Source organism: Mixophyes fleayi, chromosome 12, assembly GCF_038048845.1.
Source record: "Mixophyes fleayi isolate aMixFle1 chromosome 12, aMixFle1.hap1, whole genome shotgun sequence".
Lineage (NCBI taxonomy): Eukaryota > Metazoa > Chordata > Amphibia > Anura > Limnodynastidae > Mixophyes > Mixophyes fleayi.
In genome coordinates this window covers 80,979,409-81,006,876 of record NC_134413.1, presented here as the reverse complement: position 1 = coordinate 81,006,876, position 27,468 = coordinate 80,979,409, and the positions used below count along the sequence as shown (strand labels likewise).

Below are 27,468 nucleotides of genomic sequence, written 5' to 3'. Positions count from 1 at the left end.
AATAGTGGGTGATGAGTCACATGTGCTGCATAGAGTTTCCGTGCTGATTGCACAATAAACAGTCAAATAGTAAAATATATATAAAAGTCAGTGTACAATGATCTTGTGATAGCAGCTCCGGTACATCACAGGAGGGGAAAAGAGATGGTAGACTCACCCCGCTCCTAGAAGATCCACTTCTCAGATGTCCGTTCGGGGAAGCCGCTGTAAAAGCCTTGTTCCACGCTGCTTAGCATCCAGCTGCCAAAGTGAAAGTCCGTAGTTCACGCATGCGCATGCGGTGAAGTATGTCCGGTCCGTGCAGCCGGCTTGAAAGTGTAAAGTTGAAGATGCTAGTGAATGTTGGTTAATCCGTTTGGGATCGATATCCTACACTTAAAAGTGCATCAGAGGAAGGGATACTTAAAGCGGAACTAGAGTTTCTTAAAATCAAGGACCCTAGATTACCGGTTATATACCATCTCCCAAAAGTGCACAAGTCCCGTACCAACCCACCAGGGAGACCTATTGTTTCTGGGATAAATTCCCTTACTACCAACCTGTCAAGCTACATAGACTTTTTCTTGCAGCCACTTGTTACTCAACAAAAAAGCTATTTAAGGGATACTAGCCATGCATTGGAGATCCTACAGGAGGTTCAGTGGGAAGAGGGTTTTATCCTTCTCACATGTGATGTAACCTCACTTTATACGATAATTGATCACGATAAGGGGTGCCACCATGTGAGCTCCATTCTGAGAGAGGAATCTCACCTCCAAAATGAACAGATAGAATTTCTTCTGCAGAGTATAAAATTTGTCCTGCACCATAACTATTTTTGGGCTAACAGTGGGTACTACAGACAGATGCGCGGGACAGCTATGGGCGCGAAATTCGCGCCCAGTTATGCGAATTTGTTTGTGGCCCACTGGGAGAATCTAAATATATGGAATAACAATCCATTTGCAGAATATGTACACAAATGGTACAGGTTCATAGATGATGTCCTGTGCATATGGACAGGGACTATAGAAAAGCTAGAGGAGTTTCTACTGTACATCAATACCAATGACCTCAATATGAGGTTTACAGCCAACTTTAGTAAAGAGAAGGTTGTCTTTTTAGACTTAGAGATATACATTGAAAACAATAAGGTTGCAACTAAAACACATCTGAAGGAAGTGGACTGTAATTCTTATATTCCGGCCTGTAGCAGCCACCATACCAACTGGCTGCGTAACATCCCCAAAGGCCAGTTTACTAGAATTAGGAGGAACTGCTCCCCTATAGAACAATACGACATCCAGGCCGATCTGATTAGGGACAGGTTTCTGCAAAGGGACTACGATAGCACCTCTGTAGAAAGAGCCCTTGTAGAGGTCAGAAAAGAAGACAGAGAAAATCTCTTAACTAAGAAAGCAACAAAGTCCTTTGAACAGTTTGATGCCCCCTCTTTCATCACCAGATATAGTAGGGATTCCAAAAAGATAGAGAAAATCATCTGTAAACATTGGAACATCCTTTTGGGAGATGAGAGATTGAGGGAGATCTTACCTAACAAACCAAGGTTCATTTACAAAAAAGCCAACAACTTAAAGAATGCCCTAGTGACAAGTAGTATTCCAATCACTGTACCAACGCCTAGTACTACATGGTTAGGAGAGGCCAAAAAAGGGTTTTTTCATTGTACAAGATGTCATGCCTGTAAGATTAGCCATATGAGGGGCACTAAGTCCATCAGCACATTCACCTCTACTGTTACTGGTGCCACCCACACAATCAGAGAAAAAATCACCTGTGACATGAAGGGGGTGATATATTTGATAGAGTGTCCTTGTGGCAAGCAGTACGTGGGAAGGACTGCAAGAGAACTACACATCCGCATTAGTGAACATCATAGGAATATAAAAAAGGGGTTTGAGGCACACAGTGTCTCAAACCACTTCTCTCTCTTCCATAATAAAGATCCTTCATTGCTAAAGTTTTTGGGCATTTGCAAAGTGAAGAAATCATGGAGAGGGGGAGATTTCATTCGATCCATGTCACGTGAAGAAAGCAAATGGATCTACACTTTGAAGACACTAACACCGCAAGGTCTAAACATCGACTTTGAACTTAATAGTTTTCTGTAGCATTCTAAACTTTTCCTTTTTTTCTGATTCAGATGGTTATTAATTCAATAAAAGGTTCTTCCTGCGATTTATAACATTCTTCGTCCCCCATAAGGAACAGCATATACACTCAAACAGATTCAGTAAAAACTGCTGCAACCTGTATAGCCTTAATTGGCACATCTGGTCATAAAATGGCTTTCATTGGTCCATCCGTTTTAAAACAACTACAAAAAGAGGCATAGTGGCTCTAGCCCTCTACACATCCCTGAGGAAGCCCATCATTGGGTGAAACGCGTAGGATATCGATCCCAAACGGATTAACCAACATTCACTAGCATCTTCAACTTTACACTTTCAAGCCGGCTGCACGGACCGGACATACTTCACCGCATGCGCATGCGTGAACTACGGACTTTCACTTTGGCAGCTGGATGCCAAGCAGCGTGGAACAAGGCTTTTACAGCGGCTTCCCCGAACGGACATCTGAGAAGTGGATCTTCTAGGAGCGGGGTGAGTCTACCATCTCTTTTCCCCTCCTGTGATGTACCGGAGCTGCTATCACAAGATCATTGTACACTGACTTTTATATCCATTTTACTATTTGACTGTTTATTGTGCAATCAGCACGGAAACTCTATGCAGCACATGTGACTCATCACCCACTATTGTTTGGGGCCTTGTTTTTATGGTGATTGCACCAATACATTGGACTTCGCTACCATTGCTGTCAACAAACCTACTGAGCAGAATGGGTGTCCATTCAGCATTACATATGTCAGCATGATTGATATGTGCTTGTTGTTTTATTATCAGTGAAACATTGTGAGATACAAAACACATCTTTATTTCAAATAAACATCTATTACATATTCCTTTATTGTTCCATCACTACAGGCGCCTGGGGATTACCCCAAGTCTTTTCTTGTGGTTCTCTATATTACAACCAGGGGGAGGGGTCCCCCCCTTTACAGTGTCCCCGTTTTTGGCAGCCATCTCCTATCTATACTGGTTGTTTGCGCAGGTATTACCCCACAAATTATCCTTCTTAAAGACTTGTTGAAATAAGTCCCAGGGCAAAATATTGGAGTATCCAAATTGGGTAAGTCATCTTTCAAAGAGAAATGGACTTTTGCTGGTGAGGAGATTTACCTACAGCTCAGGAAAAGCTTCACCGAGGCTCCTGTACTGACCTATGCAAAATGTCCATCAAGAGTAGTAGGTGGTTTGAGGCCTGTGGTTTATATTAGTCTTATCTTTCGTCCTGCCGAAAAACATCGTCCTGTTAACCTGTAGTTTCAAGCTCTGAAATGGGCCATTGAAGAAAAATGACACGTGTATCTGTATGGTGCTAACTTTGGGTTTAGACAGTTCCCCCAATATCTTATCTATTGAAACATTGGAAGCTACAGATCAACAGTGGTCGATTGTCTTGTCCAATTACTACTTTATAATGAAGTACAAGCAGTGATCCAAGAACATTGAGTCAAAGGCCCTTTCAAGGTGCTCAGATTTGCCTTCCAGTCAAGATGACAATGAATGGGAAGAAGTTCTGGGCCTACTGTAGTTTCTCATCATGTGACAGAAACAGGGAAACAGCATCAATTTCTGTGGGGAGAGTAGAATATAATTGTCCCACTGTCTTGGGGATACTTATGGAAACCTACTTACAAAAGCAGATCATGATTTGCCGGAAAAAGACCAAGATCCTGTAAGAGAGTCCTCATGAAAGATCCCAGTTACTCACAGAGACCTTTACTACAAGAATGTACTTGCTTCCATAAGGCATTGGATAAGTTCCTTAATGAACTTCTCTACTGCGTTTGTCCGTTTCATGACCAGCCTGGGAGAAGACATTGGGTGCTCGCTTGAGTTTTCCAACAGGCAGTACTGAGAAGTCCAACCTTTGACCATCCTATCTCATTTCAATAATCTCTCTCTGCAAAAGGACAGTTTCTGCACTACTCTGCCAAATTTTGTGCATCTCGCTCCACCCTACCTCTCCCCTCTGCTCCTGCAAACTTCAACTCCATGGCAAACACTCCTCCTATGCTACGTTATCTCAGGAGCCTCTGCAAAAATCTAGGTGAGTTAAATTGAGACCAAAGCGGGCCAGGGCTGGTTTTGCTTTTCACAGCTGACTTTTTATGCTACTTAAATAACCTCCATTATGTCCGGCTTCCTGTTCTCAAATCAAGTGATAGTTAATGACGCGTTGAGTGCTGCTAATGATAATGTGTGTGTCATATGCATCATCACGTTCAGTACATTTATCATACTCGTTATGAATTAATGAATGCCAGGTTACATATTCTCAGTAGGGTAACACAATCACATTGCACAAGCCCATGTAGACTGGAGGCACTGGTGCTTCATTGCTTCATTGTCCCTCGTTACCAAAACTAGCAGAGGCTCGGTACTACTGTGTATCACCCATGTGGCGCCACACTGCCCGTAGCCAGCAGCGTCACTTACCTGTAGCGCTATACAAACTGTTTTTTAATTGGCTGCTACAAGCCCACACACGGTACAATTTGGTTGAACTGGCCAAACAAAGATCTCGCTGTGTTTGGCCAGTATTACCGATTCCTAACCTGCACCTCCAATCCACACGGGTTGTTTATCAGTTCATATACAGGGAATATTTCATTGTCTGCTGTACCCACCCCTGCTCACCTCTCGCAGACCCGCACAGTCCAGGCAGCGATAATCCACAAGGAGATGCTGAACACCAGAAGCACGGTGCCCGGGCAAATGGTCATCAGGGTCTTCATGACGAAGCGGGTGTTGAAGTTGATCTTGTTGAGCGCCCCGATGCTGCGAGACGATGCGTCCGTGAAAAGTTTACTGTGCAATAGCATGACCCGGGCGATCAAGTAGAGCCGTAGGAACATGGGGATGGAGAGTATTATGTCCACGTCGGCCTCGGCCTGGGACGGCGTGTAGGAGAAGGCCAGGCGGGCGTTCCAGAAGAATTTGTACTCGCCAGGGATGGGGTGAATGGCACAAATGAGCAGCTCTAGGCTGATGTAGAATATCCGTTCGTAGGTCATTGCTATCCTCCAGTCGTCCGCACCATTGTCAATGACAAAGAGCTGAAGAAGAGTTGTAGAGAAAAAGAAAGGTCCAAGTGAAAGTCACTGTTAATGCAGCATAACTCAGAAAACGACAATACCTATAACATACATTTAATAAGCTAGACAAAGGTACTCTTTTTAAAGGAAAGCATCACTTTATTTCAGAACTATATATGACCTAAGCATCTTGGCCGTACTTCAGAAACCCTTTCTGGCGTTCCAATCCAATATCTAATTCATTATAAGAAGATTTGCAATTGATGTAAGTTTTTTCTGTTGCCTTCCAGCGGAAAAATAAGGATCTATTAAAGTTTTTTAACCTTTTGCTTTTGATCTAGAGATGTCGGCAAAGGAAGTCTGAGAATATAGTAGCGTGAGCTCTCCCCTATTCACAGCAATGGAACTTGGACAGTAATTTGGACCACTGAGAATTTTTACTTTGTTGCAATTAATCTGCACCATTGATCTTACTTTATTGCAGCAATTTTGTAGCATAGTTTTAAACAAGAGCTGCAGAAAAGCTAATATAAATTAAAATTGTCATATATATATATACACCTCTATCTCCCCAGTCCCCCAACTTCGCTGCCTTGGTGTCATCCTTGACTCCTCTCTCTCCTTTGGCCCCCACATCCTCTCTCTTGCTAAGTCCTGCCGCTTCCAGCTGCGCAACATCGCTCGCATCCGGCCCTTCCTCTCCCAGGATGCCACCAAATGCCTTATCCACTCTCTGATCATCTCCCGCCTGGACTACTGCAACCTCCTCCTCACTGGCCTCCCCCACTCATCTCGATCCCCTTCGATCTGTTCTTAACGCTGCTGCTAGGCTTATCTTCCTTACCCGCCGCTCCTCGTCTGTCTCCCCCCTTTACCTAACCCTTCACTGGCTCTCCTTCCCCTACAGAATCCTCTTTAAGCTCCTCACACTCGCCTACAAGGCCGTCGCCAACTCTACTGCGCCCTACATCTCCACCCTCCTCTCTATTCATGCTCCATCCCGCCCTCTCCGTTCTGCCTCTGACCGTCGCCTCTCTTCCCCCCCTTATTACCTCCTCCCACGCGTGTATCCAAGACTTCGCCCGCGCTGCCCCCCTCCACTGAAACAAGCTCCCTCCCTCCATCAGAACTTCCCCTAATCTGTCCAGTTTCAAACGTGCCCTAAAAACCAGCCTTTTTCTTAAAGCCTTTCTGTCTCCCACTTAACTTCCTACCTTATCTTCTGCCTCCGTCCCCCTACTCTCCCTCTCTCCACTGCGTCTCTCTGTCTGTCCACCCCTCCCCTTAGATTGTACGCTCCTCTGAGCAGGGCCATCTCTCCTCCTGTTTCCACCACTTCTAACTCTGCTCTCCAGCTACTTAGCCCTCCTCCTCGAGGCTCCACTCCACGTCCACTCTCGCTCCCTCCTCCCCCCTGGGGGTCTCCCTGTCTTCCGCGCCCTCCTTCTTGGGCCCCGTCATTTGCGGATCCTCCCTCCCCCTTCCCCGCCCTCTCTAGCTGTGCATTGAGCTTACTGAGTTGCTGTGCTTACTGTTTACTGTACTGTGCTGTATCCCATTGTATTGTAATTTGTTTGTCTCTGCACGGCGCTGTGGACGCCTTGTGGCACCTTATAAATAAAAATTAATTATAATATAATAAAGACAGTATGATTCACTAAGTGTAACATAGAGTAAGTGGCGAGGTTGGGGGTTGGCTGTTATCATTGTTTCATAGATCTAACCGGCTTTGCAGTCTGCTAAGTAATGAGTACTTTGTGCAGGCATGACCAGCGATGTTGCAGCAAAGGTGAAGGAAAATAACATATCATTCAATTTTTGAGTTTTCTGGACCATCTCAACAGCCGTCTAGCAACAGACAGTCGGGATAAGACTGATAAGGACATTGGCCTCTCCCTTCCATATCTCAATATTTCCCTTATCTTACAGACGGAGTTTGCATTTCTGAAGTGAGTGGGGGCTGTTTATATAGGGATCTGTTCCTCTTTTGATTGCGGCTCATTAAAGTTGCCTCATGAAACCCAAATCGGAAACCCACCTGTTCCTAATGTAAATCGTTCTGAACGCATCCTTTAATGGAAATGATCTAACGGATTCATCAAAGTTGTATTGACACAAAGGAGGATAATTATGTGCATTAAATCTGCACGTTTTGCAATTGATGTACGTTTCCTGTTGCCTTCCAGCGCAAAAATATCTATTTACGTTTTTAACCTCTTTGATTGTGATCTAGAAATTTCAGCTAAGTAAGTCTGAATAGATAGTAGTGTGAGCTCTCCCCTCTTCACTATAATAGACGATGGACAGCAATTCAGACCACTGATAGTTTTTACTTTATTGCAGCAATTTTACAGCATACATTGAAACACATGATCTAACGGATTCATCAAAGTTGTATTTGCAGAAACGAGGATCATTAAGCCATTTTAGTGGGCTGGACCTATATTCAGCCTATCGGTTCACTGGGATCTAGGTACATCAATTAACTATAATACATAATAATTTACAGTGATAGGTGCATTATTCCTTATATAACACAAATTTACCTAACTAACACTGAGATGACAAATCACTGGTTATAAGCAAAGACATCAGAACTCAACGTTTATACAGATATATTATTTACAGGAGTTTATATATAAGGATCTCTTTTGTATTATATAAATTCTAGTATACTAGGAATCGGTGTATGCTTTTTATATTAGAAGCAATCAGTCTAGCACGCCCAGATATTCCAAGTGGGAGTGAACGTGGCCTCCGTTGCCTAGAGAGACTCTTAATGTACTCTAAATATTTTAATATTATAGGTGTGGAAAAATTAGGGAACACAATTCAGAGATTGGGACAGTATTAGTGCCTCATTTATAAGCATGCAAGAGAGCGGTATGTATTGTATAGAAGAAATAACTGTTAGTGAAATTAAAGTCAGGGAACGCAGTCTGTGGTGTTAGAGGTGTAGAGGTGGGGAGGCCAGTGCGTGGCATAAACAAAGACCATCTAGTGGAATGTAAGAGGATATCCGGCATTCTAAAACAAGAGGAGGCCAGCCAGTGGGTTAAGAAAAGAGGAAGTGAACTAAAATTTAGATAAGGGGAGGCCAGCCAGAAGCAGTATAGAAGGGGAGGTCATCCGGTAGAAGTATAGAAGGGGAGGTCAGCCGGTAGAAGTATAGAAGGGGAGGCCAGCCAGTAGCTGTAGAGAAGGGGAGGCCAGCCGGTAGCAGTAGAGAAGGGGAGGTCAGCCGGTAGAGGTATAGAAGGGGAGGACAGCCGGTAGAAGTATAGAAGGGGAGGCCAGCCGGTAGAAGTATAGAAGGGGAGGCCAGCCAGTAGAAGGGGAGGCCAGCCAGTAGAATTGTAGAAGGGGAGGCCAGCCAGTAGAAGGGGAGGCCAGCCGGTAGAAGTGTAGAAGGGGAGGCCAGCTGGTAGAATTGTAGAAGGGATGGCCAGCCAGTAGAAGGGGAGGCCAGCTGGTAGAATTGTAGAAGGGGAGGCCAGCCGGTAGAAGGGGAGGCCAGCCGGTAGAAGTGTAAAAGGAGAGACCAGCCAGCAGCAGTATAGAAGGGGAGGTCAGCCGATAGAAGTATAGAAGGGGAGGCCAGCCAGTAGAAGAATAGAAGGGGAGGTCAGCCGGTGGCAGTAGAGAAGGGGAGGTCAGCTGGTAGAAGTATAGACGGGGAGGTCAGCTGGTAGAAGTATAGAAGGGGAGGTCAGCCGGTAACTGTAGAGAAGGGGAGGCCAGCCGGTAGAAGTATAGACGGGGAGGTCAGCCGCTGGAAGTATACACGGGGAGGTCAGCCGGTAGAAGTATAGAAGGGGAGGTCAGCCGGTAACTGTAGAGAAGGGGAGGCCAGCTGGTAGAAGTAGAGAAGCAGAGGCCAGCCGGTAACTGTAGAGAAGAGGAGACTATATTAGAAGTAGAGGAGTAATATCCTTTATTGTTAGATTACAGTTATGAGCTTAGAAGACATTGGGGCATCACACTAACAGCACATGGTATTAGCCTGTTACACTTTACATGGGATGGAAGGTTGGCACTGCAGAAAGGAGCAATGCCCAGCAGATGGAGAGTTTCCGTCCCTCCGTGTAATTCTTCCACATAACTTTGTATCCTTTTCTCACACGGCTTAATGCACCATTTATACTGCAGTCCTGGCAAGGATTGTACACTTGGCATATTCTCCCGTGTTCAGACATTTCAATAAAGAAGTTTTGTCTTTCAGAGGATTTCTGTAATAACTCTAGAACTTCTCCCTATTAAGCACCCACTCTTCTACCATACTTTATAAAGTATACCTCCTATACCAACACCCATAACGTATTGGTCCAAAGGCAAGAGGATTCCTGCTGATAGGGTATACGCTTAATGAAATGTCATAGAGAAAATTGGAAGTGGAATAGGTGGACTGCAGTACCTCAACACAGCCTGTGGAGGTGCTATTGTGGCTTGTGGATGAATTCTTATGTTGGAGCTTAACTAAAAACAATACTATACTACTCACACACACTCACACTCTGAATATACACTTTATTACGTACACCTTTCTAGTACGGGATAGGACCCATCTTTGCCCCCAGAAAAGCCTGAATTCTTTGTGGCACGGATTCAGCAAGGTGCTAGAAAGGTTCCTTAGAGATTGTGGTCCACGTTGATATGAAATAATCACCCAGTTGCTGAAGATTTGACACATTCATGCTGTGATTGGCCCGTCCCACCAGATCCGAAAGGTGCTCTATTGGATTGAGAACTGGTGACTGTACAGGCCATTGTAGTGCATTGAACTCACTGTCATGTTCGTGGAACCCATCTTGAGATGACTTGCGATTTGTGGTACGTTATCCTGCTAGAACAGTGTGGAGAGGAGATAACTTAACGAGGAAGTTGCCTGCTCCCGTTCTGATTAGATCGGAAGCAGCCACCGCAGGTGAAGGCTGGCATCCCGCGGGCAACCTGTTGCCCACTGCTGAATTAGAGCATGAGTAGACAGTGGCCATAAAGGAAAGCACATAGTCAACAACAATACTCAGGTATGTGGTATTTAAATGGTGCTCATTTGCTATTAAGGGGCTGATGTGTGCCAGGAAAACATTACCCACACAATTACACCACGACCAACCTGCACCGTTGACACAAGGCAGAATGAATCCATGTATTCATGTTGTTTGCGCCAAATTCTGACCCTACCATTTACATGTCGCAGCAGAAATCGAGGTCCATCAGAACAGACAACGTTATTTCCGATCTTCAGTTGCCCAGTTTTGGTGAGACTGTGCCCACTGTCGCCTCAGTTTCCTGTAGTTGACAGGAGTGGAACCCGATGTGGGGGTCATGATACTTTGAATGAAACAAATATTAGTAAAATTCACTGATGTATTACTAAACATTCCAGGACGTTATCATAAATCAATCTGAGGCAAGAGTGTGCTTGTGGTGGACTGTAATCACGGTCAGCTTGTCGGTAAGATGGAAGGACTTAGCAGAGGGCCTCTCTGACTAAAATGGCTGCTAACAGAGAGCGGTAGCTTGCACTCAGCTTCGTGCCACGTTCACATAAACCGTCAAATATCTTAACTCCCGAGAACGCCTACACTTAGACCTGCGGATATTACACGATAACTTTTCGTACCGAATAAGTCTGCTTGTTGGATTTGGTGCCTCTTTAAGAAACAAGTGTCTGGTTGAAACGCTTCCTTGACTGAGAGAGAAAGTTCATTCACCACAGACAGATCCAGCCAGATAGTTACCATGGGAACTACCTTAAAGTCCAAGACTTGTCTAATTAAAATCCCCCAGAGGAACGAGGACACAGCGTTCGTTCACGGACAATGCCGCCAAGTGGCAGGGACCATAGCTGCTAATCTGAATGGGGGGGGGGCGGGCACAGCTTCATTTTCTAGGAATATTATCAGGAGGATGGGTTTGGTTCTGCACCATCTCTCACCGACACAGAAGTTTTGTGCATCTACAAGACACCGACACCATGTGTTACCAACTTCTGTCTCTCGAATCAGAGATTTATAATCATATGCGTCTTTCGAGAGCGTATGGACAAGTGTATTTATATCACGCTGATGTGTACACAGCATATTAAATCATTTATAGTATAGGGAGTAATGGCAAGGCTTCACCGAAATAAGGAGAGCGTACAGTTTATGTAGACAGTGAGAGTCAGAGTATAGCAGGAGATCATGACTGACGTGTAGCCTAATGAAAGGCATTAACGGGGGTACCCACCTTCGGATTGCTTTATTGTAACGTGCATGCCCACTTGCAGCTTTTACTAATTGCATTGCATTATCTTTTTTCACTTATGTGCTTTCCAGCCATGTCTCTGCATCACCAGGGAGAGCTGCTTGTTTTTTGTTGCCCAGAGAGCAGCTTTGGTATCTGACAAATTCTCCCACCTCTTCTTCCTCTCAGAGACACGTTATGCTTACATATGTGTTAATCCCATCGGTAACACCAACATCACTCTCCACTCTCTGTCTACGCTGCTGTTCCACTCTTGGCTGCGGGCAGAAGCTTTTCCCCTCTCTGAGTACTAAACAATCCATTTAAGAAATTACCCTCATCCAGCCGTGTCTTTGACGATTATTATTTACAACAGTTAACGTAGCTTAGTCAACATTTGCTGGAGAAAAAAAAAAAATCATAAAAAAAATGTACCTGAATGATCTAATAGCAAATACAAGGGTGCATCCAATTTTTTTCTACTTTATCTCTTTGTGTGGTCAAGAGAGGTATAATGGTGTGAAAATGTGGGCTACGGCCTTGGGACAGCTGTGAGACGCCTCTGGTAACGCACCGATAAAGTGCGTTACCTAAGTTCACCTCTGTTCTGAACACCGTGTGAAGGAACAGAGGTGAAATCTAGTTTATTGGCAGCAGGAGAATGGCGAGTTGTTCTGGTACAGTTCAAATTAACTTCTAGACGTTGGCTGCAACATGTCTTTTCTACAGATGGCTCGTAATATGTCCGGCCTAATGTCTCTCCGAGAGCACTGGTGTATTTATCGCAGCCTGCCTATTCTACCGCTGTACGGAAACATGACTTGTTTTAAATGAGAAACAATTAGCACTCTCATTTCTGAGATGCTTTGTCCGGTTATTCCTAAGTTAAGCCCATGAAGTATTTCCGTACCATTTTTCTTGATTATTCTGGCTGGTGTATTGGAGTCTTATAGCTGATATTTCAGTTTTAAAGCTGATTGAGCAGCTTTATAGCTCCAAGTCCTATTAAGTACATAGAAGCAAGAAAGCAGTCTGTCTGTGCAGGACAAGTTATGTTCAGATATTATTAACCATTAAAGAGTACCTTCCAAGTAACCTGATTTAGGCAGGGCAGCCCCAGTTTGATCCCGTGGATCAGATTTTTTGCCCTTGTGAGGTTTTCCCCACGGACAAGTGCCACTTAAATTCCGTGCGTATTAGTGTTGGGGGTGCGGAGCATTGAAGGAGTTCTTTTAGGGGAGGTGGTTTAAAGTGACCACGTCCCAGTGTAGCATGACCACACCTCCTTCCCACCACATATGTGGGGACGAGCCCTAAAAGGTAAGTACTCCATACTTTGTAAGGAACAACTCTGAACAACTCCTCCGCGATCACCTTGGCCTAAATCTAGGCACACTGATTTTGCACCGTTGCCGAGGCCGTTTTGCCCACTGTATTGCTTGCCCGTTGACTTTACTGCTGCCTTACGGGTTCACTGACAGAGTCGGACGTCTCCTGACAGGCTCATCAGCGTTGATTGGCGGAAGGACAAGGAATATGGAGTTGTCTCTTCTCCGATGGGCGAGAGGAGCATTTTCATGTTATTGAATAGAGAGACGGCGCCAGGGAAATCACATTTTGCAGAGAATAAGACATGCCACTGTTCTCAGAATGAATGATAGCAGTCAAGAAGATATTAATGAAACCTGTTTATCAACTGCAGAGGTACTTTAAATGCATGGGCTGCAGACAGTTTATAGCCCAAAGAAGAAAGAACAGATTAGACTTCCAGGCCCAAACTGCATGTGCTTCTGAAACGGTGGCTGTCCACGGACTCTACCCGCACTCGCCCCTTGAGATCCTGGACAGAAGATCCACAGAATGGGCAAGTAAGATCTTGCTGTGACTTCGGATCAGCTGCCTGAAATACAGTCTGCGCGGACAGATTTATGATCGTCCAACAAGCGCACTCCCCCTGCCTTTTTTAAGCTCTTCAGTGCAGACGTTTTACAAGACCACTTGATGGATTGCGGTCGATGACAGGACTTTTTCCATACCAACAAAAGTAAAAAAAACTTGGACTCCATTTTTGTAGAAGTCCCATAACTACAGCGTGAGAGGACATTGAGACTGTCTTCGTTTCGCCTGTACATTTGTAAACATTAATCTATTGATTACATTGTTTTTTTTGTGTAAATGTAAATTTGCTTTGTCGTATCAAATACGCCAGGGTAGTGTAAAAGGCGCCCTATTAGAAGGCCACCAAATAATTGTACTCATCCAGAAAGACTCTACAGACTGTGGCTTAACCAGGAATGCTCCCCTCAAGGGTTCTGTGCCCACCACAAACCTGACACTTGGACTGCAGAATGCAGTCTGTCCTTTTAATTCCCAAAAATGCCAGAGTAAAACACGCAATTATATGTCAGTTATCTGGGACAGGAAATTCAGGGGTCGGGATGGGCCAACAAAGACGCAGACAGCGGTCGCACATAACTATGTGTCCTGCTTGGACGCTGGTCAGAATTCCATGGCAGACATATATAGATGCACAGCCGCATTCTACGGATGATCCCCCTTGTTCTGGCTCCTGCATAAAAATAGGTTGCCCGTGGGCTATTTGTGGCATTGCTACGTGTGTCAAAGTTATCTCACACAATGCATCGTACCCGCTCTCCGATTTTACTGAAGTGCTGTCGTGCCCTGAAAGCGGCGAGCAGCATCCTGAGAAGAAGAATGACAGGCGCTAATGCGCTTTACCCGCTGGAGGTGAAAGTGTTAAAGGTTTACCGGTAATACTGACCTGTCATCATGTCCGATATTTATAGTTTTACTACTGCAGAGAGGCTTGTAGGAATCAAAAACAGAGTTTCCCGGAACCTCTGTCCAGCGTTTTAATTAGTGCTTCTTTATTCTCTCTCTCCTGTCAGCACATGCCGGTGAACCCGGCCTGGGAGCTAGCGCTCTAGTCTGAGATAATGACTCTGCACGTGGCCGATCCTAGGACAGGCGAGGGTGCTGTGGGGGTTGCAGGAAGAGCGCAGCTTGCTGAATAAACCGCTCTCTTCTGCGCGAAGAGGGTGGCGGGAGTAACCCAATTTTTTTCTATTACCACAAGTCGCTATGAAGCCCTAAACCACGTAGAAACACCTTTTTCCGCATGGATTAGGCATTTTTAAGTAAAATTGTAATCTAAGAGAAGCCTAACTCAAAAGATATTGAAGAGGAATCTTCGGATCATTGGCAACCCTAGGGTCATCTGTCAACATTGCAATGATAGATGATACTCAACGGTGCAAAAAGCCAGGACCCACTAAATAGGCCCCTGTGTAATAAAGCAAGAAAAAAACCCAACAATGTTGAAGGACGTGGTGACAAGTTCACTTGACACCCGAATCTCACGTTCAGTGTAACTCTGCACAATGGAATTTTACACACAAGTCCAGTTCTTATCATCCTGTTCAGATATTTCAGCATAGAGGGATATTGAGTTTTTTGCAGCGATAAGTGAATTTAAGTGCAATTATTGTAATTCCCAGAATACCCCATCAACCGCCACTGGCGCTGCCCACCCCCCTAATGTCTCATGCTGTCTTTAGTCCTGGCATAGAGCCCACCAGCGGTAACTGGGGGCTCCCCGACACTGGGAACACACGACAGCGATTCCATCTCTATGCGGACGGCATATAAAGACATCTTTAATGATTATTTCCTACGCGTGTAGAAACGTGCCCCTAAATCTAACCATCTGAGGCACAGAGGGCGCCGTGGCTCATTATTTAAAGCAATCTTCTCCCACTTCAGAGACAGCGGCCTTCCCATCGAGTTAATGCTCGGGCTGTTGGGTTGTCATAGCAACCGTGCAAATGGAGTTTTCTTGGGGTCGCCGCAAGTGCACCCCTCGCCGTCGCCGCACAATGGAACAGAAGAGAGATTGCAGTCAATGGATTAAAGTAAGCCCCCCACCCGCTCTTAGTGTATTAATTTTCTTTCCCAGCCCATCTCTGGATATATAGAGATGTGGCCGCGAGGGAGCGCTTTGGACAAGCGTCAGGCGACGGCAGGTAGTGTGAGGGATGAGGTGGGCTCCTGAGGGCAATGTGACCAGGTCTGGTTAGGCTGGGGGGGCATCTACTCCCCCAGCCAGTCCCATAATGGCCTACCTGAATTTTTTTCCTTTTAAAATGTTCCTAATAGGCTGCTGAGCCGAGTATTGCACATCCCATTCTCCCCCCCCCGGGCTAAAATTTGCCAGCCAGCCCCTGCTGGCATGAATTTTTAAAACAGAAAATTAAGTAGCCTTAATGGCCAGACCTTTCGTGAGTTAAAGACCTCAATAATTATGATGGAAAACCAATGTTTTGATTCCTGTCAACAAACTTGTATACTAAGAAGAACGGAACGATATGGTTAACAATTTTAACAACGACTGAAAGTCCCGATCAGCATGCGGATTCCTGTGTACACACGATACACGTTTTATAAGATTTACCTTCAGATCTGTGCTCTTCATCTGTCCTAACCATCGGCTGAAAAGATGGTGACTCTGCACACTCCATAGAGATCTATGGACACTGCCGGTCCCGAGTGCCTATATTTTCTGCAGATTTCGGCCAACATCGTTCTATCATTGAACAAGATTTTTAGTGTGTTTTATAAAATCAGATCAAATGAAATGGAATGATAATCATTCGTCGTTAGAGCGTACACACTAATGTGACATTGGGTCGAACGGTTGTTTACCGTGACATGCCTCATTGTCAGCAACTTCTATTTCTAAGTTTTAGGAAAAATAGAATTTTCAGTGACTCTCCTGGGTCAACCAAGACACCTGGCAACCAACCATACGTATGTAACGCATGTAAGAATGGAAGCTTATATTTTAAAATTCCATCCATTTCTGCCTTTGAAAGCAATAAATTAGCATTTTGCATTGACTGACATCAAAGTCGGACGACTTCGTGCCGGGGAGCGGCCATGTTGGTTTGCCTTAAAGTGGAGAGTACAGTGCTACGTATCGGTAGAGTAAACAATGTCTGTTATTGAAACGTTTAACTCTTGAGGTCTCAAATTCTTTACAAAATATGGCCTATGAACAAGCAGGGCCTACGACCTTCCTCTTTCTAAATGCTTTTACCCACAATGCAATGCAACTGCTCAACACAAATACCACAATGAACAGGATTTTCTTAATTTTATTACAACAAGCTTATTATATCCATATGAGACGTGTTTGTTTATCGACTCAGAAAAGCTAAAAAAATGTTTTCCACTCTTCTGTCTGCAATTTTTTTTTTCTCCACTGGGGTGGACTCTTTCAGAAATATGGCAGCCTGCAGCGTGTCACTGCTAACTTATTATTATAGAGCTGTTCTCTGCCAGTCAGAATGTTAATTGGATCTAAGGACGGAAAACCACTTTGAATACAAATCCGAGCGTTGCATTGGGTTGGAGGAAGCAATGCACAACGCGTTGGTCGTTTGTGAATGACAATAATCTGGGAATAATAGAACGAACTACCCGACATTGTTGTGAAGTCACCGGTCTCTATGTAGCACGACAAAGCTCGTCTTCACGGGGTGCTGAGCTTTCCAAAAACGACAGATTTCTGGTTGAAGTGGAGCGGAGTCGTGGTGAATGAGGAACGCTTTGCATCGCTTGATAAAGTGGCTGATTTGCCTTTTTAATGCTACACTCCTACGCTGTATTATATAGGGTGGTCTGTATAGAAGGAAATCCTGTTCCCCAGTTGCACGGTATTAGGAACCCGATCTCGGTGGGATGGCTTTATCCTGGGAGCTGTTTCAGAACAATCTAATACTAGAATTAGACGGAGCTATTTGTTTGAAATCCTTTTATGTAACGTCGGCATTGTGCAAGGTCGTGGGTGAGCGCAGTTTGCCGGGGCCTACGCCTGCTCTGTTTTGTAAAAAAAAAATAGAAATGAAAGAACACAAATTTGCAAAAAAAAAAAAAACTCTCTCGCCTGCAAATGTGATGGCTGGAAAAACAGCAGGATCCCAGTGCAGTGCAGAGATACGTTTCTAAAGTTTCCGGGCCTGACGATCGGAATAATATTGAAAGCTTCTCTGGAGTTATTCCTGTCTGGTATCGAGTAAGAAGATCAAGTATGGCGGTGTCTTGCAATGTCAGCTTATGGCGCCAAAAAGTGGACGTTTTGGCCATTGCAGCCAATCAGATTCTAGCTATCATTTATCTAGACTGTGGTTGCCATGGGCAACACCTCCACGTTTCCTTTTTATAAGGTTTAGTAAATCTACCCCGGAATGTCTTTAAAAGAGATCGGTGAATATACTTTGCACAGCATTGCAGGAGGTGAATCCACACTGTCCCCTCTAAGCTGTCAGATGTGGAATTCGGTTGAAGTCCATTGTGTGGGGTTGCACGGAACAGCAGATTAAACGCCCTTTTTAACTACACTCAACCCCTCGTTTTATGCAGTTTTTTCAAGGGATCAGGAACTAAAATAGAGGGAAACCACACAAATGCATTTGCAATTGACCACTTTTGCATTATTTCGTTAAACACTTTGCTCCAGCAAGTATGATGTCTACAGAGGACAAGCCACCTTCTGCACAGTAAAATGAAATGTTAAACTTGAGGCAACTAAATCAAACTAGACCAATATATTCAATTGCATGTTACTTTACTAAAACATAAGCGCTGTACTGTGCTGAACTCTTGCAGCGGCAAACAACAAAGTCTGTTTATAGGAGAATGCGATTTGCCAACGCTCGATCAGAGGTCACCTGACACCGTCCTAGCCTATCCACCAACCATTGTCTGTGCTTTCATGTACCCTGGGAGCTCTTTAGGGGGGATATTAATCTCCAGGGGTGACGTGTGCCAGTTCTCGGCGTACTGGACCATCCTGCCAACTGCTCTGTACCACTCTGTCTTCTCACATCAGGATTCTCGTCCTGACGGATGTTTCTTGGCTCGAATCTGCAAGTATAACAAGCAGATCTATTTATAATACTTATTATAACCCTTATTTTTCCTCTGACCTTGATGTCTTTTTTTTGTTTTTGTTTTTTGTGAGTTTACCGAGATGCGCGGAATATATAACAGACCCCCCCTGGCTTGGTTTCTCCTCCAGCTACACAATGGAAGACCACCGATTAGATATAAGATGGATCCGAGAGCCCTTTCACGTGTGCATTCACAGGTAAACAATGCACGTTAGTTATAACGGTCGGCTATAACGGTTAAACATTACCGTATGACCACTAACGCGCGCCTGACAACGCATGAAAAATGCAGCGACCTTGTAAAAGTAGTGTTTCGGCGCTACGATCTGCAAAGGCTGAATGGCCTTTCCTCGGTTGTCAGAACAGGTTTATTTACTCAGGAATCTGCGAGTTACTCACTGCATCCTGTCATGTTTCTAAGAAAATCCATCCCACACTCAAGAGTCACTGACTTGGGTTGAGTAAATATACTGTATAGTGACAGCCATGTATGTGATCAGCCTTTTCTGCTTCCATTATAAACAATATAGCTCTGCCCAATCATCATGGCTGTCCAGCCAGCAAAAGCCGATATTGTAGAGCTGATTCTCTATAGTCCAATAAACACACTGGATATAGATTCACTTACACTCCGTGCTACAGATGTTCAGTAAAAGACATAGGAACAAGTTATGTTCTACCTGGAAACTTATTTTCCACTGGATATTTCAATCTCTAGTGCCCACTGCTCCAGACCTCAAAATATCCGCCTCCGACAACTTTGCGCCACCGAGGCCCAAGTTAGTCATCGATCACCTTGATTGGGCTCAACAACCATACATGAGATACTGTGGAAACATTCTAGATTTTTTTATTTTACGTTATTTTATGGGGGGGATTTTAGAGGGGGGGGCTGTTTCTGTGCCCATCAATCTCCCCTTGCTGCTGTTTTTGTTTTAAGCTCTGTCGCGCTCAGCGATCAGTATGGCACTACCCAGAATCCTTCAGTCCCAGCAACGCAGGAGACGACTGATTAGTGGCTGTACATTGGGTTCCTCTTCTTCTGCGCTGCATTACGCCATGACCCCAGCAGGGGTCCTCAGTGATGGGTACATGTGACTACTGCGCCTCTCTCTAACCACGAGGGTCCTGCTGATGTACGATGCCGGAAAACCCCCTTTAAATAAGTGTTATGCATGATCAGCGGAAAAGTATGAGGCTAATGGGTGAGCCACCGCACACAAGCCTGGTAGGAGTAGATTTAGCAGGTTGGCACGGCTATATCTGTACAGCAAAGAGCCAGCTGTGTGCCATTAGTCATACGCTGGAGCTGTGTGCTCATACATCACGTGTCCGACACCTGTCTGAGCCTGGAGAACACCCCATGCTGGGGCCGCGGTGCCTCTGGAGAGGTCGGAGAGTGGAAGAAGAGAGAGAATAAAAATAAGCCTACGGGAATACTTCAAAGAACGGAATCCGTGACCCTGCCGTGGTCTCCGCAGCCAATGAGTTAGAGGTTTATACTCAGAATAAAATCAGGGGGCTATCAGTGAGTGTTCCGCAGGGGAATCTTACTCTGGAACCATCAGAAATGCAGGCTTCCTATATCGGTGTTATTCCTGATGGGTTGGGATATAAGAGAGCGTCACCTACCTGCACCTCTCGCGCGTGGTAAGCAATGATCAGCCCCAGAAGGATGATGGACGATAAACTTATAAGGCATTTCAGGGCCAGAGAAAACATTGAATCCTGCAAGGGGGAAAAGAAAAGAACAGTGAGGACACATTGGAATTAAGACCCCTGTCTGAGATAATGTAGGATTTGGTCCCCTAGCGATCGGGATCTGAGGGTGTGTACAACATTAACAGTATCTAGAATTACCCCTACAGCTACCTCTGATCCGAATGTCTTCTAGGAATCTTGTGGGGGGGGGGGATTGTCTCCCCCAACAAATCACAAAGCATCAGGGATCGCAGGAGACTGGCCCTCGGCCATTGTTTGTTTTGTGTTGACTAGATTATATTTAGGGACATGACACAAGGCAGCAGTGGCATTTTCACTATAGCCTGGTCTAGTCCAGATCATCCCAGCCGGCTCTGAGTTACAGACAGTCCCGGGGATGGGTGACAGTGCACCCTGTGGGGTGACGTAGCTCAACAATTATACGTGGTTACGCCATGACTAAATGTGCGTTGTGGTAGCTACAGTGCAAGTGTGAGTCCTGGCATGTTATACAGGGAATTACACATAGGTGGAGGCTGCTTTAGACAGAGATATATGCAGGAGGGTTAAAAATAACCTTTACATGGCACATAGGTCCTGAAATACTATCCCCAAAATAGTGATTTTATAACTTCTTGCGAGAGACGTCCATACATACATAAGATATTGGGCAGTACGGTGGCTAAGTGGTTAGCACTTCTGCCTCACAGCACTGGGGTCATGAGTTCAATTCGCGACCATGGCCTTATCTGTGTGGAGTTTGTATGTTCTCCCCTTGTTTGCGTGGGTTTCCTCCGGGTGCTCCGGTTTCCTCCTACACTCCAAAAACATACTGCTAGGTTAATTGGCAGCTATCAAATTGACCCTAGTCTGTGTGTGTGTGTGTGTGTGTGTGTGTGTGTGTATGTTAAGGAATTTAGACTGTAAGCTCCAATGGGGCAGGGACTGATGTGAGTGAGTTCTCTGTACAGCGCTGCGGAATTAGTGGCGCTATATAAATAGATGATGATGATGATGATGTTCTATGTGAGAGTAAGTGACAGAATCACACACGTATGCCTGTGTATCCACTTCTCTGGCCTTGCGCTGAAAGTTTCCCCGCAAGTTGCGCTAAGCAAACTGTTGTAGTGCTCACTTTGCATCAGCCCAACCCTATTCAGCGCAGTGATAAATCTGCATTAGCTGTAAAATGACTGTGTTAAATCCGTTGCACAACAAGCACGTGGACGGCACAGAGCACAGTGACATGGTTGTCCCCTTTGTTGCACAATTCAGGTATCTGCTGACCCATAACAAGATCTGATGACCGAAAACAAGATCTGATGACCCATAACAAGATCTGATGACCCATAACAAGATCTGATGACCCATAACAAGATCTGATGACCCATAACAAGATTTGAGGGACCTGCAGACATAAGAGACCATGGCTGCGAGACGTCCTCTTTATTAACCATGTTCACGTCAGACCTGACGGAGATCTTGGCTGTATATCCCTGCGGAACATCCATTCATCAAACACAACCCCTCCACGCCTGAATTTCAGGGGTCCAACAGGCAGACAGGCAAACCTATCACTCTCGTATAAGCAGTTATTATACTTTATATATTACTAGTAATCCCTGTTATGTTCACCAGAAGACACCATTACAGCAAATGTAATTATTAGAGTTATGTTTTTTTGGCGCGTAGGAGGAAACCCACGCAAACACGGGGAGAACATAGAAACTCTGAACAGAGAGGACCCTGGTCGGGATCCAACCCATGACCCCAGCGCTGTGAGACAGCAGTGCTGACCACTGTGCTACTCGTTACACGCTAGTTATGCCACTTCATTACAGATTATGTCACAGTCACTAATTGTGCACAGATCTGGTGGGTGGGCAACGTAGCTAGTTCTACCCATGTATAGGAAGCATCGAAAACTGCCAGCTTGGCTGTCCGAGGAAGCAGATATGGAGGACGTAGCGCCTTATTTCTATCTTATACTAAAGGGAAGTAACAAGGGCCAGGGGAAACGTGAATTAAGACTGCGTTCTCTGCACCAAAGAGCTTACAGTCTAAATGGGGGACGTACAGCAACAACTAGTGAGGTAGCAACTGCTGAAGATCTGAATATAAGTTGACATGTGCAAGGGTTTAAGTCACGAACGGGGTAATAGATGACGCAGGAAATCGGGGCTACAACTAGGGGACCGATTCGTCAAAAGGCGAAAGCCATAGTGCCCGTGAAAATGGTTGCAGGTATATGAGTAATATGGTGGATGACAGGGAGACTTGAAAGGGACTTCCTTCAGTGTTTTTAGCACTTAAATTAGACATGTTGCTTTAATGACCATGAAGTCTACTGAGCATTCCTCATCCAGTCATTATATGTAGCTATACATCCTTTACACGCGCTTACGTGTTGCGGTCTCATGTCCTAACATGCAACTGGCGCAGCCCTGGCCGCTTTTCACAGATAGCACTCAATAAATACAGGAGGAGAGGCTGGTGCCTGGGCTCTGCCACGGTCTGACAGGGTAATACATAGAGAGAGTGTCTACAAGATGAATTGCAGTCGTACAGTGGTTACAGTGACGTCATAATGCGGTATAGAAATTAAGAAATGGAAATAGATTTTCACAACCTCGGTTGCAGGAACAGGGAGAATTGGTCGTAAATCAGGCTCCCAGCAACAGGGAAGAAGAGCTAGCTAATCTCTAATGTAAAAAGGTCTGATTGCACATAATTATTGGTGAAAGGCCGGACTCCAACAACATGGCCGCTCTGAGAGGACATACCTGACATTACAGAGTGGGTGTTCGGTGGGACGTATAAGACACCTGGAAACGGACACATGGGAAAGATTTGTGTCTTATACATGAAGTACAACTCCAGTCGTTTCAAGTTCCAAAAAATCTGGCATTGAGATTTGAAGGATTGGGGGAGGCCGAGCAAGGTTTGATTAAGACCATACCTATCTACTCTCCCAAAAGTCTGGGAGCCTCCAGAATTTTGGGTAGCACTCCTGGACCACTGGTAGAGCAGGCCTTCCTCTCGCGTCCTACCAACGTTCAAGTGAAGAAGGCGGGACGAAGGCCTTGATTTATGACGCATTTCGCCACAAAGCTGCTGCGCTATACTATGAGTCGGGCCCTGATGAAGCAAATCACATTGCCGCATCTACAAGTGCTTGCCAGTTGCTAGAGGGGAATGTAAGTAAGTTGACAAGTATGAATACGAACTCCATGGGGCCCTAGGCAAGATACTAGTTTGGGACCCCTATTCCCCTAAATTTGTCCCAAAAAAAACCCTACATAAAATGGGATTAACTTATCCAGGCTCTGCACTGCCCAATGGGTCTTAGGCAGGAGTCTAGGTTGCATAGTGGATATGACTCTGATCGTGACTCGAGCCAGCAAAGAATTTTGTTGCCCCCTAATAGAGAGTGAGAGATAGGGTCTTCAGTGGGGCATTAAAACTCCTTGTTTCGTTGGCGCTACACTAAGAACCTCCTTTGAGGAGGGTGGCACAGATGAGCGATAGTGTAGGAGGGTGAAGACTGGGTATAAGGTAAGGAGGTGGTTGGGACAGTGAATGCTTAAGTGTAACAGGTGGGTAAGTGAGCGCAGGCTCTTGCACACCGATCCACCCGGCTCAGTAGATTAGCACCAGTTGTGTTTCCATGAGAACATCGTGAGCGAGGCAGCTGCAGAGAGCGTCCTGCCAGCCTGAATGACATGTTGGGAGGGGGGAAACAAAAGGCAATTAATTACAATGCCCTTGCCCACATGTGAGCGCTCAGCCCTGCCTCCGCTGCAATGATCTTTCCTGCCTATTGCCGTGGTGTTATGCCAGCGCTGCCATTAACAGCCCCAAGTCCCATCCCGCCGTGTCACGGCATTAAAAGGGTTATAATTAATTGTAATTAGACAGTCGCTTCTTTCCGACTGAGACTGTTCCCCTGGCTGTCTATAAAACCCTCCCCATGGACATAAATCGTTGTTGGTCCTTGATATAGAGGTTTGGAACTGGCTGCCTATAAATAAAAGCACAAAATATCTGTTTTGTTTAACTCCGGAGTCTCTGGATTCAAAAATTTAAAAATGTGTTATTCCACCCCGTGTTACGTGCCCCCCGGTGTTACGTGCCCACCGGTGTTACGTGCCCCCCGGTGTTACGTGCCCCCCGGTGTTACGTGCCCCCTGGTGTTACGTGCCCCCCGGCCATGCCTGGAATACTGGGAAATAAAGGGATATTTTTTATTCATTGGGAAATGAGCCTTTAGGAGCACCAGTTCCATCTGCTGCCTTCACTTCCTGTCTTTCAATCATTTGCTTATCGATCTATTATTGTTAATGATGGGATGGATGTTATTGATAGCGGCACATCGGCAGCGCTACAGACGGTGTGGTTATAGGCGGAATCTCGGCACGAATAAGCAGCTCTCTCCCGCTCGCTCTCCTCTGGTAGCTTCCGTCGCACTTCTGAGGATTATAACAAATTTTCATAACAAAACATTACTTGGCAGATTTGCCGAAGAGGCGAAAAGACTTATTGTCGTCAAGAACAGTGGACTTTTTTCATTTCGTTCTATATATCCAAGGCCGGGTCTACCATTAACCTAGGCAGTCGACCTATGGTCATCCATTCAATGTTTTTGATGTCCATATGTGCCCCCCCTATCCCTCCTCGCTGAGTCACACCCTCGAATTTTGGGAAGTTTACCCCTCCCGACGGGGGCCTTGATGATGCCAATCGCCGGCATTGTGATTTGCTGTAAATTGCTTGATTTTGGCCCTCCCCTTCCCGCCGTGTCATGACTCGAGAGCAGCTTTGCGCTGCAGGGGGTGAGGTGAAAATAGTGAAAATTTCCCCTCGCTTAACCTATAACCTATAACCTTCACTATTTCAGGAACTCCCGTAGGCGGCAAGGCGTAAAGTTGGCAACTAGGGTTTAAAATAACAGTTGAGTATCGCCAACATTTTCATAATTTTCAGTGATGAGAGAATGTTTTATCCCTTATCACCGTGATCGGGGGGAGCTTAGTTGATATATAGGAGCTGGTGGGCAATGAAGATACAGCTAACGAAATTTTTAAGAGGCAGGTACAAGGAGACGCCTGCTGCCACTAAGCTGATCGATCCAAAAATGACAAAGCTTGCAGGAAAAATCCTTTGTGCAGAGTTACCCTGAGGAGCAGATTCTCATCGCTGACCGTTCTTATCAGAGCAAGCGTTTAACTCTTTCATTTCTAGGTTCTTAAGCCAAGAGGGAATCTGGGGGGAAAGTCTTGAGTTACCCTGAATTTCTATAGCACCTCTTTTCTGCAAACTCATTAGGCACAACTAATTAATAAGGAGGAACCGAAGAAAGGATTTTCCCTGGCTCCCGGCCGTATATCTCCACAGAACACACAGGAAACTCCTATATTTCGTTTTACTAATGAACTCTGAAAGTAATATCGCTCTAATAGACCCCATAGGAAACGCTATCTTTTATTCCCCAACTGAAAAAACATAAAACCCATCCTGTGTCCCTTTAGCCGCACCAGAAGACAAATGCACGACAGTAAAAGCGGCGTGCAAAAAGCAGATTGCAAATGTTGTAATACCAACGCAGGCCAGGGCTGCAGATTCGAGGGCTGGGTCACAGGACAGATCTCCAGGATATCTTTTGGTGACCGTCAGATTATTCGACCATCACACTTGTCCTGAAACCTGGGTAGGTCAGAAAAGATGGCTGCTATCCCTCTACAAGTACAGCCCTTACGACACGCAACTCGTAATATTGATTTCATATAGACACTAATGAATTTAAATCCGATGCAATGACTGTGAATCCCGGCTAGGCGGATTAACCCTTTTCCTGCCGCCCAGCCCTTTAGAATTTCCCAGTGTTGTTCGGAGATTTTCCAATCAAAGGTCAGAGAGCGTAAGGCTTTATTTTAAACGGTAACGCTGTTATCATATCTCAATATTCTAACATTGGGCAAGACACTGGTGGCTGGGGGATATTGCAAGAGCCAGGCAGCCAGCGTGCCCAGAAAATTACTGCTGGCACCTACATTTTTTTAAGTCCTTTTTTTCGATGCCAATAGATGCACATCTTCCCTGTCTCCGTAAAATATCCTGCTGACATCTAGGTTTAACCGACCGACTGCTGGGCTCCACATTAATCGGAGAGTAAGGGCGTGTTCACACAAATGCGGCTGAGGCAGACCAGCACCGAGATGCATATAACCGTACAGACTCCAGGGCCGCGAAAGGGGGTGGGGCTTACAACGTTGGGCGAAGTTTCGTCCCAAAGCGGGTGGGCGGGGTTTGTGCGGATTGTTAGGGGCTTATTTTGTGCCAATTTCATGACTGCTGGTACTGGACCGGAATGGTAAGGGGTTAATATCTCAGGGGACATGCAAATTCGGGAGCCGGCTAGCAGGCACAGCGGGACCGAAAGCCTATATTTGGCTTTTCAGTTGCACTGATAAAATAATAAATAAATTAAGGTATTTACAATTAATTTTTTTAACATTTTTAAAACCCATTACACATCGAGAAAATACTTTATGTAATAATAAAGCATTTTTCAATCATTTTCTTCCGTTGATGTACAGGTACCGCCGTGATGTTAAATAGACCTTCCCGTATAAAGGCGGGGTTTTCTGCGCTGGCGGTGATTCCTTGATGTGTAGGACGAAGCAATTAAAAGCTCCATCGCCATTTGATAAATATCTGTAGAGCAAGGAGAACCAGTGGGGTGGAAAACAGTAGTACGACCCCGTCAGTAACACCAGTCTACCTCAATACACAGCGCCGCGGAATGCGTAGGCGCTGTAGTATAATAATGAAAGGACAGGCTTGAGAACCGCAGATAGATAGTGAGATCCACGGCTTGGTCCCTGATTGTGCGGTAACGGCTTAGCAGACATGGCAGAGCGCGCTGTGGCCGTGACCTATCGTGAGTCACCTGCGTTGTTCTACACGACACATTACGGATTCATCATAGATTCGGCCTTCAGTGACTGCACAGACAAACACGTCGGCTTTACATGGAAACACGCTCCGGGTTGTCAGATTCATTCAGATGCTGTATCCAGGACTATCAAACAGACTTTCACCCAGTCTATGGAGGATGCGTAGAACAATCTGCTCATTAACAGCGGAGCAAGACAAAGTAAAGCCAATCAGGGCGTTAGAATGTTGACATAAGTCGACTCCTGGTTGCCGGGAAATTTAGTGGGTTCGCTGTCGCCAGCCGGGGGGTTGGGTCTGGCCCTGCCCCAATGGCGGGACAGCTGGTGCACGTGGAGGAAAAGAAGATGGGTCTACAGTTCGGAATCTGGTACACGGTCAATCTGTGGGGTGCCAAAATGGAGAACAGCAAGGAGCGTCGGAACAAGCCAGGTCAATTGAAGTACA

General features: G+C 45.4%; 1 protein-coding gene across 1 annotated transcript in view; it reads right to left on the bottom strand.

Moving 5' to 3' along the window:
* Positions 1-27,468, bottom strand: part of KCNN3 (potassium calcium-activated channel subfamily N member 3) — a 66,468-nt gene that overhangs the window by 23,986 nt on the left and 15,014 nt on the right. The window contains exons 2-3 of the mRNA XM_075193164.1: positions 19,999-20,094; positions 4,767-5,185 (exon numbers count right to left, since the gene is read on the bottom strand). Coding sequence (XP_075049265.1) covers positions 4,767-5,185; positions 19,999-20,094 — 515 coding nt within the window. The remainder of the gene's footprint in view (positions 1-4,766; positions 5,186-19,998; positions 20,095-27,468) is intronic.